At 38.0% G+C, this 19,532-nt stretch overlaps 1 protein-coding gene across 4 annotated transcripts in view; it reads right to left on the bottom strand.

Moving 5' to 3' along the window:
- Positions 1-19,532, bottom strand: part of PCSK5 (proprotein convertase subtilisin/kexin type 5) — a 179,784-nt gene that overhangs the window by 138,532 nt on the left and 21,720 nt on the right. For all 4 annotated transcript variants that reach the window (XR_009153591.1, XM_058170467.1, XM_058170466.1 and 1 more), the window contains exon 2: positions 15,281-15,385. Coding sequence is in view for 3 of the 4 variants with exons in the window: in XM_058170467.1 (XP_058026450.1) it covers positions 15,281-15,385 (105 nt within the window). In the remaining variant the exon portion in view is untranslated. The remainder of the gene's footprint in view (positions 1-15,280; positions 15,386-19,532) is intronic.

The raw sequence follows: 19,532 nt of genomic DNA, 5'->3' as shown, positions 1-19,532 counted from the left end.
AAATACGTAAAATAAATTCTGCTTTGTCTTCTGTACAGGGAACTTTGGTTTATGTGTCCCCATTTCCCATTGATCAGAATTTTGATGTGTAAACTTGCAGTTATATCATGAAGTAAAGGAAAATGTAACCTTCTCAGAAATGTAATTTTTATTTTCTATTTAAACTGTTGAAACAGCTCCCTCTAGAACAGTTTATAATAAGGAGTCACATTTTAAAAATTGTAAGTCAAACATTCTAAACAAATGCATTAGCTTAGAAACTCACCTTAAATTAAAGATGTCAAAGAAATTATAAATAGATGTATAGACTATTTTTCAAATTTCATATGCATTTTATTCAGTACATATATGAAATTTATACTGCAACAATTTCCAGTTCATTAATTAATGATGTAGAAATATATTTTCTACTTTAAATAAAAAATAAAACAGTTTGTCCAGATCTAACACATTTAGGCTTTTTTCAACAACCCTGGATGAATCATGTTGAAAAGTTAGTCTTTGAAGTAATAATTGTTTTGTTTAATCTGAATCAGTACTTCAGTGGATCAAACATATACCATACGTGGCCAAATCATGCAAAATAAAGGCACTGAATTCATACAACAGATAGGCAGAAAAAAATAGCTATTGTTATATTTCGGAGTGTGAATTTTTTTACTTTATCTTTCACTTTCCATGGCTCGAAACCATTTATTTATTTATTTATTTATTTATTTATTTATTTATTTAGTCACAACAGTATATATAAGCATAAGCATGAAAATAACTATATAATATATAAGCATATATATAATCATAAGTATGTAATAACTATATTAATTGGATATAATTAATGGAAACAATAGGACAGGAACGGTAGGCACGTTTGTGCTCTTATGCACGCCTCTTACAGACATCTTAGGAACCATGGAAAGTGATTTTAAAATTAAAGTTATTTTAAAATTGCTTTTTTTTGAAGTGAGTACTTTCTTCCTCTGAATATTAACCTTGTGTATTATCTGGCAGTAAATAAACTGGCAGTTTTTGTTGTTCCCAATTTCCTGTTGCTTAGCAGGCTAGCTGCAAAATTGCTATCACATCTAATTAAAGCTCTTTAACAAGGAAAACAATGCCCAGTTTTTCTAGGCCAGTGCAGAGCTTTATCCTCATTTGATTTTCTTGACCTGAGGTCCAGTTACACATTATTTTCTTTTGAACTCTGGACTCCCTGATGTGAGTAAGGTCGGTGCTATCAAAACATAGAACTAAAAAGCTTTCATCCTACCTTCCACAAGAGAGGCATAGGAAAAGGGTCAACCCCCCAGGAACAAACTACATGGTCACTTTTTTAAAACTTCTTTTTTCTGAACGGAAGTACACAAATGTACCTAGAAAATAATTAACAACTGGATTGCGATTCTTCTGTAAATAAAAGATGTAGCAACATTACATTAATTAGATTACAGTGTTATTTTTTTTTTAAGGGCTGAAATGGGCCTTTTCTGGATGACATGAGCTGCCAGGGATGAATAATTTGTTGATTTAGCCTGCTTGTTAGAAAAAGAACTTTGGAATCAAATGGATCTTATGAATATTTTACACTGCAAAAAAATGTGAATAGCAACCCATACTAATTTTTAAACTCTTGGCTGTTAAAGTAATTCCACTGACTCTTAACTACCTTGGGATGGTATGAAGTGTGTTTAGCAAATGCAGGAAATCCTTGACCTATGACCATGAACAAATGGTTGTTGACCAGTCCTTGGAGTTCTAGCTGTCCCATCATTCTTTCAGTTGTATGATTGCAAACTGGGAACTTGACAACTGCTTACAATCGGTTGCAGCATCCCACAATCACATGCGTTTGCAACCTCCTTGCCAGTGTCCCCAGAAAGTCATTGGGGAAGGGCAGGTCAGAAATAGCTGGACCAACTTCTCTCTTGCACCTTTGTGCACCCTCCCCAAACCATACTCCATTTCCCCCATATGCTTTTGCACCATCTCACAGCCTCCCAGACCCTTACCCCTTATTTACCTGCTTGCTGCCTCCCTCTCACACTTTTTTCTTTTAGTTAGCAATTTCCTGATGGCTTCCCCACTGATTCATTTATTTATTTATTATTTATTATTTAGATTTCTAGACCGCCCTTCTCCCGAAGGACTCAGGGCGGTGTACAGCCTCAGGGCGGTGTACAGCCATTCATTGTAGGAAAATGCCAGGAATTTGCCTTGTTTAATGATCCTGGAATTTGGTTAACAATGGTAACTGCCATTGTGAAGCAAACCAGATTATATCACCTATCAATAGAAATTCTGGTCCCAATTTTTGTTGTAAATCAAAGACTGGCTGCAATGAAAATGGCATTTAAGAAATTGTTCAATTGTTATAACTTTTAAGTTAGGAAAAGAAAATTAAGACAAATACTATGCAAAGAGTACAGTTTTTAAGGAAGAAATAATATAAAAGCAGTAATTAGAAAATTTCAATCTTTAAAAATGTGCTGATGTAATCATCCGTATGGAAGAAATTTAAAACTATTTAGTTTTTCAATTTTATGTTTACTGATTTTTCTCTTTTTTTTCTCTCTTGATTCATTTCCCCCCCTTTTCCCCTTGTTTTCCATTTACACAATTATGTATTATTTTTGAAAGAATAACAAATGACATCAATATTAATATGTTTGAGTTTTATTGAGATTTCTAGTTATTTCTTAAAATTATAATTAATGTGGTTCTACACACTGAATTAATTATATAATATGTGAATTTTATGATAATTGTAAACTTTGTTTATTTTCTCATTATTTTATTTTTTTGTGTCTTTGTGTCTTTGTGTCTTCTTTTTATATGGATATTTAACATATTCTTTTAAATTTTTTAATAAATAATTTATACCTAAGGAGAAAAAAACATAATGCCAATCTAAACTTTATAGACAAAGCAGCACTGCAATAAATATGACTGATGTTAAGTACATTATATAAATGGAATTTAGTATGCAATATTTTATTTTAATAAAAATGGAAGTGCAGCCTTTCATAAACTATCCTGCAATATAAATGGAATACTTTCAATTAATGTGGTTTAAAATTGTTTAATATTAATTATTCCACAGAGCATATGTATACATCTTTCATAAAATAAAAATGTTAAGTACGATTATCTACATTATCTCTCAGTCATAAAATGATAAACACAGTTGTGCATCATAATTTACCCATGCATGAATTTGCATCCATCGTATATCCATATACATGGCATATCATCTAATACCATTCTCTCTTATGGTTAACTATATAATTCAAAGGGTAGAAAGAAAGCAGGCTAGTAAGTAATAGTAATTAAAGCCAATGTTTTGTAAACTGATCCTCATTCATGTCTGGTTTCAGGCCTGGGTACAGCACAGAGACGGCTTTGGTCACGTTGGTTGATGATCTCTGGAGGGCACGGGACAGAGGTTGTTCCTCTGTTCTTGTCCTGTTAGATCTATCATGGTATCTTGCTGCGGCGGTTGGAGGGCTTGGGGGTGGGAGGCACCGTTTTACGGTGGTTCTCCTCCTACCTCTCCGACCGCTCGCAGACGGTGTTGACAGAGGGGCAGAGATAGACCCCTAGGCAACTCAATTGTGGGTGCCGCAGGGGTCGATTCTCTCACCCCTCTTGTTCAACATCTATATGAAGCCGCTGGGAGAGATCATCCGTGGTTTCGGGGTGAGCTCTCAGCTGTATGCTGACGACACTCAATTGTACATCTCCACCCCGAACCACCCCAACGAAGCCGTTGATGTGATGACTCAGTGTCTTGAGGCCGTTCGGGTCTGGATGGGGATGAACAGGCTCCGACTCAACCCATCCAAGACGGAGTGGCTGTGGATGCCGGCGTCCCAGCACAGTCAGCTTACTCCATCGCTGACTGTGGGGGGGCGAATCGTTAGCCCCCAGGGAATCGGTGCGCAATTTAGGCGTTCTCCTGGATGCACGGCTGTCTTTAGAAGACCATTTGACAGCCGTCGCCAGGGGAGCTTTTCATCAGGTTCCCCTGATTCGCCAATTGCGCCCTTTCCTGGACCGGGACGCGTTATGCACAGTCACTCATGCCCTCGTCACTTCCCGTCTGGATTACTGCAATGCTCTCTGCATGGGGCTCCCCTTGAGGAGCACCCGGAGGCTCCAACTGGTGCAGAATGCGGCCGCGCGGGGGATTGAGGGAGCTCCTCGTAGCTCCCATGTAACACCTTTCCTGCGTAGGCTGCATTGGTTGCCGGTGGTCTTCCGGGTGCGCTTCAAGGTGTTGGTTATCACCTTTAAAGCGCTCCATGGCATTGGACCGGGATATTTACGGGGCCGCCTGCTGCCGACAGTTACCTCCCATTGTCCGATATGTCCATTGCACGCCCACAGGGAGCGTCTTCTTAGGGTGCCGTCGGCTAGTCAATGTCGGCTGGCGGCCCCCAGGGGAAGGGCGTTCTCTGTGGGGGCCCCGGCTTTATGGAATGAGCTGCCGGTGGGACTCCGTCTCCTCCCTGATCTCCGGACCTTTAAGCGTGAGCTCAAGACTTTCTTTTTTCACCAAGCGGGGGTGGCCTGATTGATTTTAGTATGGGGATTTTAGTGGGTTTTTTATAGGGTTTTACCTAGGTTTTAGTTTTGATAAATTTTAGCTAATATTTTAATGTTACAGCGATTGAATCAGTTTTTTAAATTTGATAGTGTATTTTAAATTTTGGGGGATTCTTGTTGTTTTATTGGCTGTACACCGCCCTGAGTCTTCGGAGAAGGGCGGTATAAAAATATGAATAAATAAATAAATATAAAGAATTTGTGTCATTATGTTTCTAATTTGAATTGTGGATTTAACTCAAATGTTGTTCTGTTCTTAACTATGGGTCATCCTTAACCTGGAAACTTGCTATATTTGTTCTGAGGTTTTATCCTCATTCATTCTCTCCATTTGACCAAAACAACTTAAAGAATTTCCTATTTAGACTAATCTCTCATTAGATTCTTATATTTAATCCACATCCATTCAGCACTCATTCATTCTTGATCCTGTGTCTTTTTGTTTTGAGTAGGCACATTTCTTATATTACCTATTACAATTGCATGCAACTTACTTCTAGGTTTCTCCTGACATACTCAAGTCTCACGTCCACATAATAAAAAGATTGAAATGAGCTTACATGAAGCAGTATTTTCTTCTACTGACAAATGTTTATTCCTCACACTATGCTACCACTACACTAGGATTTGATTTTTTTTAAAAAAATCTTTCTGTATCTATTTCCCTTTTTTTAGTTAGCATTCTGCCATGATATGCTCTCTCCTTCCTTTGTTTTTTCCCCCAACTTTTATATATAATTTGAAATTGTTTATCCTATTTCTTCTGTCAAACACAATTCTGGATATCGCTACATTAATTTTCAGGCTCATCCTCATTGTATCATATACTCTTATCTATAATTTGCTGCAAAATTACAATATACTCAAGAATTGAAACGGGTAACAATCAAGATGACAAACATACATGATCAGGGCATATAAATTTGTACTTTGTAAGTCTGGAGAGGCCCATTTAACCTCTTGGCCCCATTGCTCTTCATTGGAAAGGAAGGAATTACAGGAAAGTAAGCAGGTACACAGTGGGGAATACACACTAAAACAATACACAGGCACTGGCAGCTGTGAGTGCACTCAGCAAACAGTTTAGTGTATTCCCCATTGTGTGCTTGTTCATTGTGTTGTAATCTCTTCCTCTCCAATCTTTCTGCTCTGTGGGGTGGGGTTGTGGGGAGAGAATGGTTAAGCACAGGGGAGGGAGGGAGGGAGGGAGAGAGAGAGAGAGAGAGCGAGCATGCTGTGGATGTTTCTCTTGTTTTGCAGACCTGGGCAGGAGAATGCACTTGGATAATTGATGAGGTGAGAAGAGAGGACTTCCAGTCATGCATACAGGCAATGTGCAAGACAATTGGCTCTTCCTTGTTTTCTGCCTTATCTTTCTTTGCCTGTCATTATCCTAATAGGACTGCACATTCCACACTACCACCACCACCACTCCAACCTAGGCTGCTCCACACCTAGGCCTCAGATTCAGCATCTCTTAGATCAAGTATCAGCTACCTCACTGCCCTTTCTTAAACAACACATCACCAACCATGCTCTCTCTGAAATCCATTCTACCCTCATCACTCTAATCTCACCAAAATGGGGAAGGGGAACAACACCAAACTACATGACAGGAATGACTCAGGGTCCCTGCCAAATGTATTTCTTGTCCAGGAAGAAAACAGTAACCGTGTCTCAGAAAGACACCTCCACAACCCTGATCAAAAAAACGTTCAATCCAAATCACAATACTAATACATACATACTTTTCAAACAATGAGGAAAGGAAAGTCCTGGAGTTAGTTATAATTAAAGTTCAGTAAGCTCACTGTAACAGCAGTCTACCAACATGAATGAAACTGGCAAAGAATGTGAATGTGACAAAATGCGTGGCATGGGTCCAGGTTACCTGAGTAACCATCTCATCCCAATGGGATTGGTTTGCCCCATTCACGTCAGCAGAAGGGGCATGCTGAGGAGCCCACTGGCCAAGGAATTCTGGCTGCCAGTCGAAGAAAAGAAAAGAGCCTTTTCTGCCATCTCTCCCACCATCTCTCCCACCTTTTGGAACACTGAACCCCTTGAGGTGAAGTCCACTCCCACGCAACCCATAAGGGCCTTAAAACCTAGTTCTGCCAATTGGCTTGGGGTCCAGATGAGGATGTGTCCTAGGTAGATTAAATAGAAGATTCCCACGTCCACACCCATGTATTCCCTCCCATGCCATCTGAATTATTTCTCTGCCAATTTTAATAATATATTTGTTGTACTACTATTTAAATCTTTCATAACATTGTTTTATCAGATTATAAGCTACCTGGAGTCACACGAGGTGAGATGCGTGGCATTTGTAAATATACAAATAGGATGAGACTATTGCCTTACACAATGTAAGCCGCCCTGAGTCTTCGGAGAAGGGCGGGATATAAATGTAAATAAAAATATATATATAAATTTAAACAAATAAATAAATGACTAGATTGCTACTCCATATGGCCAATCCAATGGTAGCCACAGGACATTGGTTGATCCCATTATGAAGCTTCCTGCTTGCTCCTGTGCCCTCTGCCATCCCCTGCCCCGAACCAGGAGACTGGATCAGGTAGAGTCTCTTCTAGTTCAGGGGTCTCCAACCTTGGCAACTTTAAGCCTGGAAGACTTCAAGTTCCAGCAAAGCTGGCTGGGGAATTCTGGGAGTTGAAGTCCTCCAGGCTTAAAGTTGCCAAGGTTGGAGACTCCTGCTTTAGTTGCTAATATGAATCTGCTGCTGCCCAAAAGCCCAGTCACAGCCCCATTCTTACCACCTTCTCACCCCATTCTCACCCCATTATCACTGGAAAGCCACACCAGAGTTGATATTGTCGCTGCTATCCCATTATAAAATACATTATGTTGCAGGTTTTGTCATCTTGATGTCCTCGTGGTTAGGAATGTATTCCTGTATCTTGTTCAAATCCAGTGACTAATTGGTTCAAGAAGCAGTTGTAATGCAACAATAACATAAATACTGCCCATTACTAAGCTTCCAAGAATAACAAGTTTTGGCAAGTAGTGATTATTATTCATCTGTTTGGCTTAGGCACTATATTACCAAGAGTGGGAAGCCCATGTGTTATGCTAGATTGGATTAGATTGAAGAACATCTCAAGGAATCCTGAATGCTATGTTCCCTGGAGAAACACCATTCCCTCATTTATTAATTCTAAAAGCAACAGTAAGTTACTGTAATATACATATTATCTTCTACAAACTGTCATTAAAACCCAGTTCAGGTTGTTTTTCAGTCCCCTCTACTTGAAATGATACGCGATCCTTACCAGTATGATCTCTTCTTTGGTTATCTTTGAAGTCCAATTTAAGAACATTCTGGCCATATGAAAGCTATCAAAATGTAGTTATGCATCTTATACCGTGAAGACTTTTTGTTTATGTTCTTGCCTGTACAGAGGGCCCAAACAAAACAGCTACTGCTATGCTACATTGATATGGAGTAAAGAGCCTTTCAAAAATTACATTGCATGTATGGCTCAGAAATTCTTTTACTATGTCCATATGGTAGCTATAACACTTGAATCAACATTCAGGGTTTAATTTATTAGTTTTATTATGTTGGTCTGTTGCCTTTAATGCATAGTTCTATTAACTCAGTAGATGGATTACACAGTAATGAATGTCCTGTAAATTGAACTTGACTTCTAAAGACTTCAGGAATCTAAGTAGTTTTCTTGGCGATAATGTGGAAGTGGTTTGTCATTGCTTTCTCCTAGGATATTTTTCAACTTCTCTACTGAGAATTCTTTCTTTCTCTCTCCCTGGAACATCATATCTGCACTATACTCGATACTGCCTATTTTGTCCTACTACAAGGCCAAGCAGTACCTCTCCATGTTTCTTTGTCCCCTTTCAAGTTCTTTTGAATATGTTATTTCCCTTTCATTAACGAACGACAATGAAATTATTATAACAAAGCTTTAATTAAAAATCAAATGTAACCCACGCTAATAAAAATATTAACCTTCAGAACATAAAGCTTGATAAAAAAATTATCTGGGGAATATAAGCTTTGAATCAAAGCCTCTGCTTATTTCTTTGTCAAAAAATATTCAACCATAGTAGGCTTTGCCAACTGTCATTATTGTAACTTGTAACTCTTTTAGTTATCGTAGTTTTGCCATCTACACTCCTACAGTCAACTGTACTACCAATGCCATTTGCACTTCTCACTTGTACAAATATAGATTGTCCATTTCAAATGTTTGTATCTAATGTGCAGATGATAGGAAAAAATGCAAATAGAGCAAGGCTAACCCTCGAGTAAGTAGTTTAGCAATTAATCTTTGTATATTGAAGGTCCCAGTTCTTTCTATTAGGGATTGTGTGTTTAGTTAGGAAGTAGAAAATGATAACAATAGTCTTATTATTATGAGAAAAATATCCAGTATTCTTGTACATATTGTTGCAGTTTTAAAAGAAAGTACGTATTATTTCTAAGAATGAAGTTTCTTTTAAATGTACTAAATGTACACTCAGCATACGCTATAGGAATCTCTAGAGATAGGTACTCTTTCTAGAAAAGGTCAGGTTACGCAATTAGTCTTAAGCAGTTTTCAGCAACAATGCACCTGTGTTAATAAGACAGTGCACTATAAGCCACAGCTTCTGAGTATACATAGAAGAAAACTAGCTGCTATTTCAAGGCTCACTTCCCAAAACACTTTGCTTGACTTCCCCTGCATTTCATTCCCTTGCAAGACTCTACAGGGACTTTAATTCTCAAATATCAACAGATACTTTTTCCCAACAAAAGTTTCTCCAAAGACTGCTCCATGTAGAATATGTTGCAGCAGCCCAACCAAATTACAACCCAAAGGTTGTAAAAATACAACTTCTTCAGAAGAAGTACAATTCCATTTTCAGTAATCCCAGATGATGTCACTATTGTTTACTTCAGGGGGGAAAAAAGCAATTTGGTATTTGTAGGATTTAATTTGGGATTGTTTCATCTGATTCCAGATCCTGATAGCTTTCAGACATTGGTTGAGGCTTTCCATGGCATCATGTCTGCCTTGGCTAGTTATGTATAATTGGTGTAATCCTCAGACTGATGACTCCTCATTCTGAACTGACAGATCATGTCTCCAGCAGCTTCAACTGCCAAACCGTCCGAAAAACTTTCCAAGCTGTCTCTGAAATCTCTGAATCTCCGTGAATTCATTCATCATCAAGGTCCCACTAGCGATGCACCCACAATGTGCAATTTGACAATTTGATCTGACCACAGCAAAAACAAATTCCAGTGTCCTTGTACATTCCAAAATAAAGACTGTGTCAACCATGTGCCAGGCGTGATTATTTGTAATAAGTCCGTGGTCACCATGGAGGCTCTGAACTGAAGAGCCAGATCATTAAAGAATCTTTAGGAACTCATGAGACAATATGTAAAAGGCAGCTGCTAAATGGTCAGGTAGTCAGTGCCAACAGTAGCGCAGCTTATTTTCCAGCCCAATTCCATACAAAAGCACTCACACCAGCCTCCTCAAGGACAATACTTTAGCTCTTCAAGATAGGCCAGACAAGAAACAAATCAATTACAATACAGAATCTTCCTGCTTTTACTCGCCAGAAAACTAGGGAAGATCTGATTTGAAATGCTTCCCATCTGCTTCTGTGGCCTGAAATACCCTTTGAATGATAGTTGTCTAATCTGTCTCCCAAGGTCAATCCCACATACACAATGCTCCTTACCATTGTGAGTCTTCTACATAAATTTATGTTGTGCTGCTGCAGGACCTGAAACTTGGATACAAAATATGAGAGCTACATCTCCATTGCTGCCAGTTTGTAATACCCAACAGGTCTATATGCTCACCAACAACCATGTTGTAGATAGATATAATCTAAATACCATAGACCTGACATTTACCAGCATCTTAGAGACCAAGTCACCTGATAATGTTTCTATCTGGACTAGGACTGGGGAAATGGACTTAGAAGATACATGAATATGTGGATCTCCTACAACATCTTACTTAGTGGCCTCCCACTATTCGTGCCCCTGCCCATCACAGTCCCAATTTGGGAAGCATTGCATCATCTCAACTAAGAATTATTTCTGCATTTACATTCTCACATTTTTCCAAACTCAGCACATACTCGACTGGTCTCAGCCATCATCATGCAGAACCAGATTATCCCAGACCAGAAGCTGAGATCTAGTCTCCAACTGTTCTCAATGCCCCTGCTCAGCCTCCAAGGATGGTGATGGCAGCTCTACTTCAAAGCTCCACAATTGTTGTTGCAAGCACTGCTTTTCATAATATTCTTCACAGTAGTAGTAGCATTCATCATAACAACACACAAGGGCAAAGCAGGTATCAGATATTTCTAAACCCTTTCTGCTGCACCTTCTCAGGTCTGCCATCAACAGATCCAATTTCTTTCTCCCTTCTTGTGGGACCTCCAAAACAGAATGCAACATTCCAAAAATGTGACACAGTCCATGGTGTTCACATCTACTTTATCTTCTGACAAAGTGTAAGCTAAATCCAAATGTTCATTAAAAACAAGTAGCTGTGGTAATGTGCACCACTTGGAAATAATCATTTTTGATATTTATTTTAATTTTTAATTAAAAGCAGTGTTTGGATGTTGAGGAGAATAGTAGTGTTTAAGGTGCTCATTATCCTTTCTCTGGTACAAACTGTCTTTCAAAGTTCTGTTTTCAGATACATTTTGGCAGAGGCTTCGTCACTGTACTTTCTCATTGATTACCTTTTATCCACTACTTCAATGCTCTAAACTGACCCTACCAAGTATTATTGTCATTAGGAAACAAAAACAATTCAGACTCTATTACGTGTGTTTTGTGGATAATAAGCTATAATAACGGGAATCAGGATTTTCCTAAAATATAATATTAGACAAGTCTATGCAAAGATTAAAGCATCTTTGCATTTGGAGAAAGACATCCAACAGTTAGCTAAGAAGCCAGTCTTGAACTTTCAAGTATATAACATTTTCAATCTTGAGTGCCAATACTTGTCTGTTTTCCTTCTTCAATGAGACATTTCCTTTTTTTAAAATTAAGAGCTTTGAAAAATATGATGTTTATCTTATATATTCATTCTGGATGGATTCACATATTGTGCTAAATCATAATATAGTCTCTTTGGTTTTAGCTCAGTGTGATGTGTGAACATAGTCACTGTATATTGTAAATCATGATTTAAATTTTAGAGCTATGTGTGAATAATGATTATGGCTTGTTCAGCAAGCCATTGTTAAAATTAATCATAGCACTTCATATATGTAAACATACATATGATATGGCCAGTATATCTTTATTAAGGCAATAGTCAAAATACAAATTTCTTATTCAAATACCGTTTTAGTTGTAAATTCCTAGATGTCAGCAGGTTCTGCTTGAATACTATAATATATATAATGTGTAAGAAATATTACTTAAAAGCTAAAGGTAAAGGTTCCCCTTGTACATATGTGCTAGTCGTTCCCGACTCTAGGGGCCGGTGCTCATCTTCGTTTCAAAGCCGAAGAGCCAGCGCTGTCCGAAGACGTCTCTGTGATCATGTGGCCAGCATGACTCAACGCCAAAGGCACACCTTCCCACTGAAGGTAGTCCCTATTGTTCTACTTGCATTTTTAGGTGCTTTCGAACTGCTAGGTTGGTAGAAGCTGGGACAAGTAATGGGAGCTCATCTCATTACACAGCACTAGGGATTTGAACCTTTGCCGACCTTTCGATCGACAAGCTCAGTGTCTTAGCACTAAGCCACCTCTGAAATATTACTTATGCTTAGCTAAATTGGCAGATCCATTATAAAAATAATGACAATAAATAAAAATAAACATAACACATGTGAAGTGATTTTAAGTTTGAGTACTTGATGAATATGTCATATAAATACTTTCTTATCTTGGTGCTGCAATAGAGCAAAAGTGAGGTAATTTTGGTTTGCTTTTTGAAGTGGGATATAATGAGTGAACCCCAGTTGAAAAAGCAAAATAAAATACTTCAACATCTGTGTCTTAAATGTTTATATTCCATCAGGATACTATTATATTTGTTCAAGCCAGTGCAAGAATAAATTGTTTTCCTTCAGCTTAAAGTTCAAATACCTTAATCTGCCATCAGTACCGCTGCTATCAACACTGTAATGTATAATAACATGATACTTGCTTATTTTCTAGAGCTTAGGTTTCTAAGATGGTCTGATAATAAAGATAAAGTGGACGAGAAGGTATCATTACCACTTTTTCCACAACAAGAAGCAGCTCTATGATTTTGCCAATCTCAAAATGATATCCAGGCCAATGAGCAGCATAAGGAAAGGAGAAGGGGAAGGAGAGAGGAAGGAGAAGGGAAAGGGAAATGGAAAAGAAAGTTTCCAGCTCCACGGATTGCATTTTACATGCCAATCTGGTTGTTATACTAATATGGACAGAATAAGTATAAAGTTTGTTGCTCAGTAATGCAAAACATCATTTTTAGTATGATAAATCATTGCAAAGGGGTAGGAAAGATGGTTGGATTTTCTAACATACCGTTTAAGTAAATTAATGTGCAATTGATTTGTGTCTTTTGATTATTGTGAACCATCCAGAGTTATTAAAATATGGTGGGATGTAAATCCTATATTAATTCAAAGTATGATAGCTTCAATCTTTAAAGATATGTTGATCAGAAAATTATAAAGATAGTGAAGTATAACTATGAGGAGTCACATTATTTTTAATATAAAGCAACTTTTATTTTTCTAAAGGTTTGTCTGATTTATTCCTATCACATTCCTACCTTGCCAATAACATTTCTCATAAGAAATTGCCCTGACTGTATTTCTAGTTCACAGCTAGAGATTTGTTTATAATCAAAATGAAAACACCAAAGTAAAATTTAAAAATGTACAAAGTATCATTTATCCATATCTTACTTGCCAAAAAATGAGTATCTAACTTTTAATGTGAGGCTATTCTTCTCACATTTATAACATCAAATAACATAAAAGTGTCTTAACATTTGTTTGTGAACAAGAAATAATACACAGCCAACTTTATACTCAGTTAATATTTGCAGTACACCAATATATCTTCTTCAATCACCACCATCAGCATATGATTATCATAAGCAGATACATCATACTGGCATACCAATAGAATTAAGATGCAAATTAAGTTTTTTTAAGTTGATAATATTTTAAATAATCATATATTATGATATAATTGTTGCATGAGAAAAATTCCAGTGATGATAAATCCTTGTTATACTCACATCTATTTGTTTCACCACAATAAAAAGAAGTATGATTCCTTATATACAAAAGGCAGTATTTTTAAAAAGCTTTATTGTGGGGAAGGTTATAAATGAAAAACAAAAATTATAAACCATTAACATGAGGTATGCAATAATTTAATAAAAGCAGTTTAATAATAATAATTAATAATAGCAATTAAGCTAAATAATGTATGAAAAAAGATATTTTTGTAAAAAATAATCCTTGTTTTGATGAAGATTACCCAGCATTGCCCGGGTATTTATTTATCCCAGTCTTATATTAGACAGGAAAAGGAATGAATTATATCTTTAGCGTCAAATCAAAGCAATTTTATTCACAGGGTTTTAAAAGTATAAGCACAGTATACAGATTATAAAGTAAAATATTATTCAAATTAAGAATAATATTAATTTAAGACAAATCTTGATTATAAACAACATTTTTAGTTTCCCCTCCAGGAGCAAGAATAAATAAATTCTGTGGTGAACCCACCCTTGAGCAAACAAAATAAAGTTATCTGTGGGAGAAACATGGTGATCTCAAATCCATTCCACAATATTTATTAGACTGACTCTGTGTCCGATTGATTGTGATTGAAAATGCAAGTCTCAATTTTTTTTCAAAAAGTTTAAACATTTTTTTCCAGATAATAAGTCATCTGTGTACTAAATTTGGTTAAAATTGCTTGAGGTATTCCAGAGTTATACTGGAACACACTCACACACACACACACACACACACACCAAGGGGTGTTGGGGTATGTTACCCCCACCATATTTTTTTCCAGAGAGTAAGTCATCTGTGTAGCAAGTTTGGTTAAAATTGCTCGAGCCATTCCAGAGTTATGGTGGAACACACACACACACACACACCAAGGGGTGTTGGGGTGTCTTACCACCACAGTATTTTTTTCCAGAGAGTAAATCATCTGTACCAAGTTTGGTTGAAATTGCTTGAGCCGTTCCAGAGTTATGCTGCATCGTATATACATACATACATACATACATACATACATACATACGTCCTTTTATATATATATATAGAAGATTATTAATATTAATGCTGCGGTGATTTGAATGTCAATATAATATAATAGTTTGTTATAGTACTTCTAGGCAGTGACCCTTTCTTACAATGAAGAAAGTAGTTTAACTGTAGTTTCTACCTCAAAAATTCACTATTGATTTATGTTGTTGCTAGTATTCTATAAATAATGATGGCACACTATTCTTAAAACATTAGAATACTACCTTCTTTTCTTATATGAAATGGAATCTTAATGAGCAAATGACAATCAATTCTTGTAATTGTAGATGTTATCCAGGTAAACATCCCCTGGAATAAAGTTTCAAATTAAAAATGCAGAGGCTTGCGTCAAACACGATTGACTAATTAGATTAGCTTACCTTTGGCTCCATGGAAATGAAGTTGTGAGTACCTCTACTTGAGAGAACTGACCTTTTTATTGTTTTACTATGGTAAAAATGGTAATAATCCTTCAGTGCTCCAATCTGTAAGAGGAAAAAAAAAAGAATTTGGGGTGAGGGGTGAAGAGAAAAGAGACAGAAAATTTATGAAAAACAGTTTACCTCTTTTTCAAAAGGTCTATAAATTATGCAATTATACCTGGGCTGAAATGTTACTTGAACCCAAGTACTCATCTTTCAGAAAGAAAGATACAATATGGAATGGTTGAATGTCCTTGAGGTTGTAACTATATAACTGGAGATAACAACTGAACTGGCTGTTTTGTCTGTATCCACCTTTTTAATGTTTAATTTATATGCAACATTTTATGTACCAATCAAGATCCACATTAGCTTTTCAAACCCACTAATATGGTACTAAAATCATTCAGCTTAAGGTTATCTCATGTAAAACTATGAATATTTAATTCATGAGAAAAATTCATCTCAACTTTGATAAGAAAAGCTTATCAGAACATTTGATTTTCGAAAGCAGATTAAATTATTTAAAGACTTATTCTTTTCTAAAAAGAATTAGGAAATGGAGACATAATTTTTGAATTGTACATCCAGCTTTTTTTGCATTGAAAAAATCATTTGGTTTGCAGTCCATTGCATTCATAGGAATCAGCAGGGCAAGGGAGAAAAAGCAAAAGATGCATCATGTCCCAACACAAAACCTACAACTTGCATCAGCAACTGAACTGGCATACAGACAATATGAAAGAATAGTTTGGTTCTTGATCTCACGATCTACAGGCACTCCTCAATTTACAACAGAACAGAAAAAAGTTATTTATGATCATTTGCCCCATGGCCCATCATCATTTACATTCAGATGCTTAACAACTGACTCACATTTATGTTGGTTGCAGTGTCCCAGACTTATGCAATCCCATTTTGCGACCTTCTGACAAGCAAAGTCAATGGGGAAGCCAGATTCCCTTAACAACTGTTACTAATTAAAGAACTGCAGTGATTCGCTTATCAAATGTGGCGAGAAAAGTTGTAAAATGGGGCAAAACTCACTTAACAAATTTCCCATTTAGCAACATAAATTTTGGGCTCAGTTGTGGTAATTGGGGACTACCCTACTACAGAAATCACTGCTTGATATTCTACCAACAGGATGTATTTTAAATAAAAGGATTGTTGCATTAAGTAAAAGGAGAGACAAGAAATTGGGCAGAAAATTTTTTCCCCCTAGGATTTTATTTATTCCATGTCACTGTCCTCCCCCACACCAGTTGAAGCATCAATCATCACTACAAATGAAACAAGGATCAAAAAATGTAAGCAGTTTATCTACTACCTAACAATATTCTCCTGTTAACCCATTTGATAAGAGATCTTACTGAAGAAGCAGCTAAGGAAAAATAGGGGATTTGTACCACATGAACAATTGATTTTGTTGCTGTTGTTGTTACTTGTGAAGTCGTGTCCGACCCATCGCAAACCCCATGGATAATGTTCTTCCAGGCCTTCCTGTCCTCTACCATCCATTGATTTTGTAAGAACTACCAAATACTATCAATTTCATTTCTGTTCCTTATATAAGAGTAACATTTTCACAAATTATGATGGTTCGTAATAAGCAAGTAAGCAAAACAGGGATATCTACTGACAAAATACTTACCTACTCCATTGAGTCATGTTTGTCTCCTAGTGACCTGATAAAGACCTATATGTTGGACCATATATGCTTTTCATTGACTTCTTCCAATACGTATTATAATATTTTATGGAAGTCACTGATCTTAAATCCTAACCAGACTACTTGATACTTCTAAACCTTACAATAAAAAAGAAAACTTCTTTAATCCTGAATTATTCAATTCAATATTATCCTTATGACAGTTGCAGTATCTTAGGGTCATGTGATTACGTTTTGCGACCTTCTGATAAGCAAGGTCTATGGGGAAGCCATATTAACTTTACCACTGTGCTACTAACTGAACAACTGTGGCAAGACAGGCTGTAAAATGGGGCAAAATTCACTTAACAAATGCCTTACTTAGCAACAGGAATTTTGGGCTCAGTTGGGTTCATAAGTCGAGGACTACCTGTATTTACGTGTCAAACAAGCTTATACCATTCATTGTATTTGATACAGTAGGCTACAAAAATAATCCTTTTAAGATGGAACACTTTATTATATTTATTATAATGATATCAACAGACCATCAATAAACATTTTATTTAATGTTTTTATCTTGCCTTTATTATTTTTATAGATAACTCAAGGCAAGGAACATACCTAATACTATTTCCCCCATAAGAGCAACCTTGTGAGGCTTGGGCTGAGAGAGAGTGACTGGCCCAAAGTCACCTAGACAGCTTTCATGACTAAAAAGGGATTAGAATTCACAGTCTCCTAGGTTCTAGCCTGATGTCTTAACCACTAGACCATACTGGCTTCCTATCACTCCAAATGTCTAGTCAGAATAAATGCAATATTTTCCTTTTATTAACCTCAGAAGAAAATTTAAGTAATAATAATAATAATAATAATAATAATAATAATAATAATAATAATAATAATAATAATAATAATAATAATAATAATAATAATAATATTTTAATTTGTATACCGCCCTTCTCCCGAAGGACTCAGGGCGGTGAACAGGCAGATAAAATATAAATACACACAATAATTTAAAACAACCCTTAAAAAACTGATTTAAATGCCCAAAACGTTAAAAACATACTCCCCTGTAAAATAACACAATTTTAAAAACCCATCTAATAAAAATAAAAATCAGGCTAGTCCAGCCATATGAAATAAATAAGTTTTAAGTTCGCGGCGAAAGGTCCTAAGGTCAGGTAATTGTCGGAGTCCGAGGGGAAGTTCGTTCCACAGGGTCGGAGCTCCCACAGAGAAGGCCCTCCCCCTGGGGGCCGCCAGTCGACACTGTTTGGCTGACGGCACCCTGAGGAGTCCCTCTCTGTGGGAGCGTACCGGACGATGGGAGATAGAAGCCGGCAGTAGGCGGTCCCGTAGATAGCCCGGTCCTAAGCCATGGAGCGCTTTAAAGGTGGTAACCAATACCTTGAAGCGCACCCGGAAAACCACAGGTAGCCAGTGCAGTCTGCGCAGGATAGGTGTTATGTGGGAGCCCCGAGACGCTCCCTCAATAACCCGCGCAGCCGCATTCTGAACTAGCTGAAGTCTCCGGGTGCTCTTCAAGGGGAGCCCCATGTAGAGAGCATTGCAGTAGTCCAGGCGAGAGGTAACAAGGGCATGAGTGACTGTGCATAAGGCATCCCGGTCCAGGAAGGGCCGCAACTGGCGGATCAGGCGAACCTGATAAAATGCTCTCCTGGAGACGGTCGCCAAATGGTCTTCAAAGGACAACCGGCCATCCAGGAGCACGCCCAAGTTGCGTACCTTCTCCATCGGGCCAATGATTCACCCCGACAGACAGCCGCATCTGCAGCTGACTGTACCGAGGTGCCGGCATCCACAGCCACTCCGCCTTGGAGGGATTAAGTTTGAGCCTGTTCCTCCCCATCCAGACCCGCACGGCTTCCAGACACCGGGACAACACTTGACAGCTTCACTGGGGTGGCCCGGGGTGGAAAAGTACAGCTGGGTATCATCAGCGTACAGTTGGTATCTCACCCCAAAGCCACTGATGATCTCACCCAGCGGCTTCATATAGATGTTGAACAGGAGGGGTGAGAGAATCGAACCCTGCGGCACCCCACACATGAGGCACCTTGGAGTCGATCTTTGCCCCCCTGTCAACACCGTCTGCATCCGGTCAGAGAGGTAGGAGGAGAACCACCGATAAACGGTGCCTCCCACTCCCAACCCCTCCAACCGGCGCAGCAGGATACCATGGTCGATGGTATCAAAAGCCGCTGAGAGGTCTAATAGGACCAGGGCAGAGGAGTAACCCCTATCCCTGGCCCTCCAGAGATCATCCACCAGAGCTGTCTCCGTACTGTATCCGGGCCGGAAGCCGGACTGGAACGGGTCTAGATAGACAGCTTCATCCAGGTACTGGGGTAGCTGACATGCCACCACACTCTCTACAACCTTCGCCGTGGCGAAGATTGGAGACTGGCGATAGTTCCTAAAACAGCTGGGTCCAGGAAGGCTTCTTGAGGAGGGGTCTCACCACAGCCTCTTTCAAGGCCGCGGAAAGACCCCTCCGCAGAGAAGCATTTGTAATCCCTGAGCCAGCCT

Source organism: Ahaetulla prasina, chromosome 2, assembly GCF_028640845.1.
Source record: "Ahaetulla prasina isolate Xishuangbanna chromosome 2, ASM2864084v1, whole genome shotgun sequence".
In the NCBI taxonomy this organism is placed as follows: Eukaryota; Metazoa; Chordata; class Lepidosauria; order Squamata; family Colubridae; genus Ahaetulla; species Ahaetulla prasina.
The sequence above is the reverse complement of the archived record's forward strand: the minus strand, read 5'-3'. Positions and strand labels throughout refer to the sequence as shown.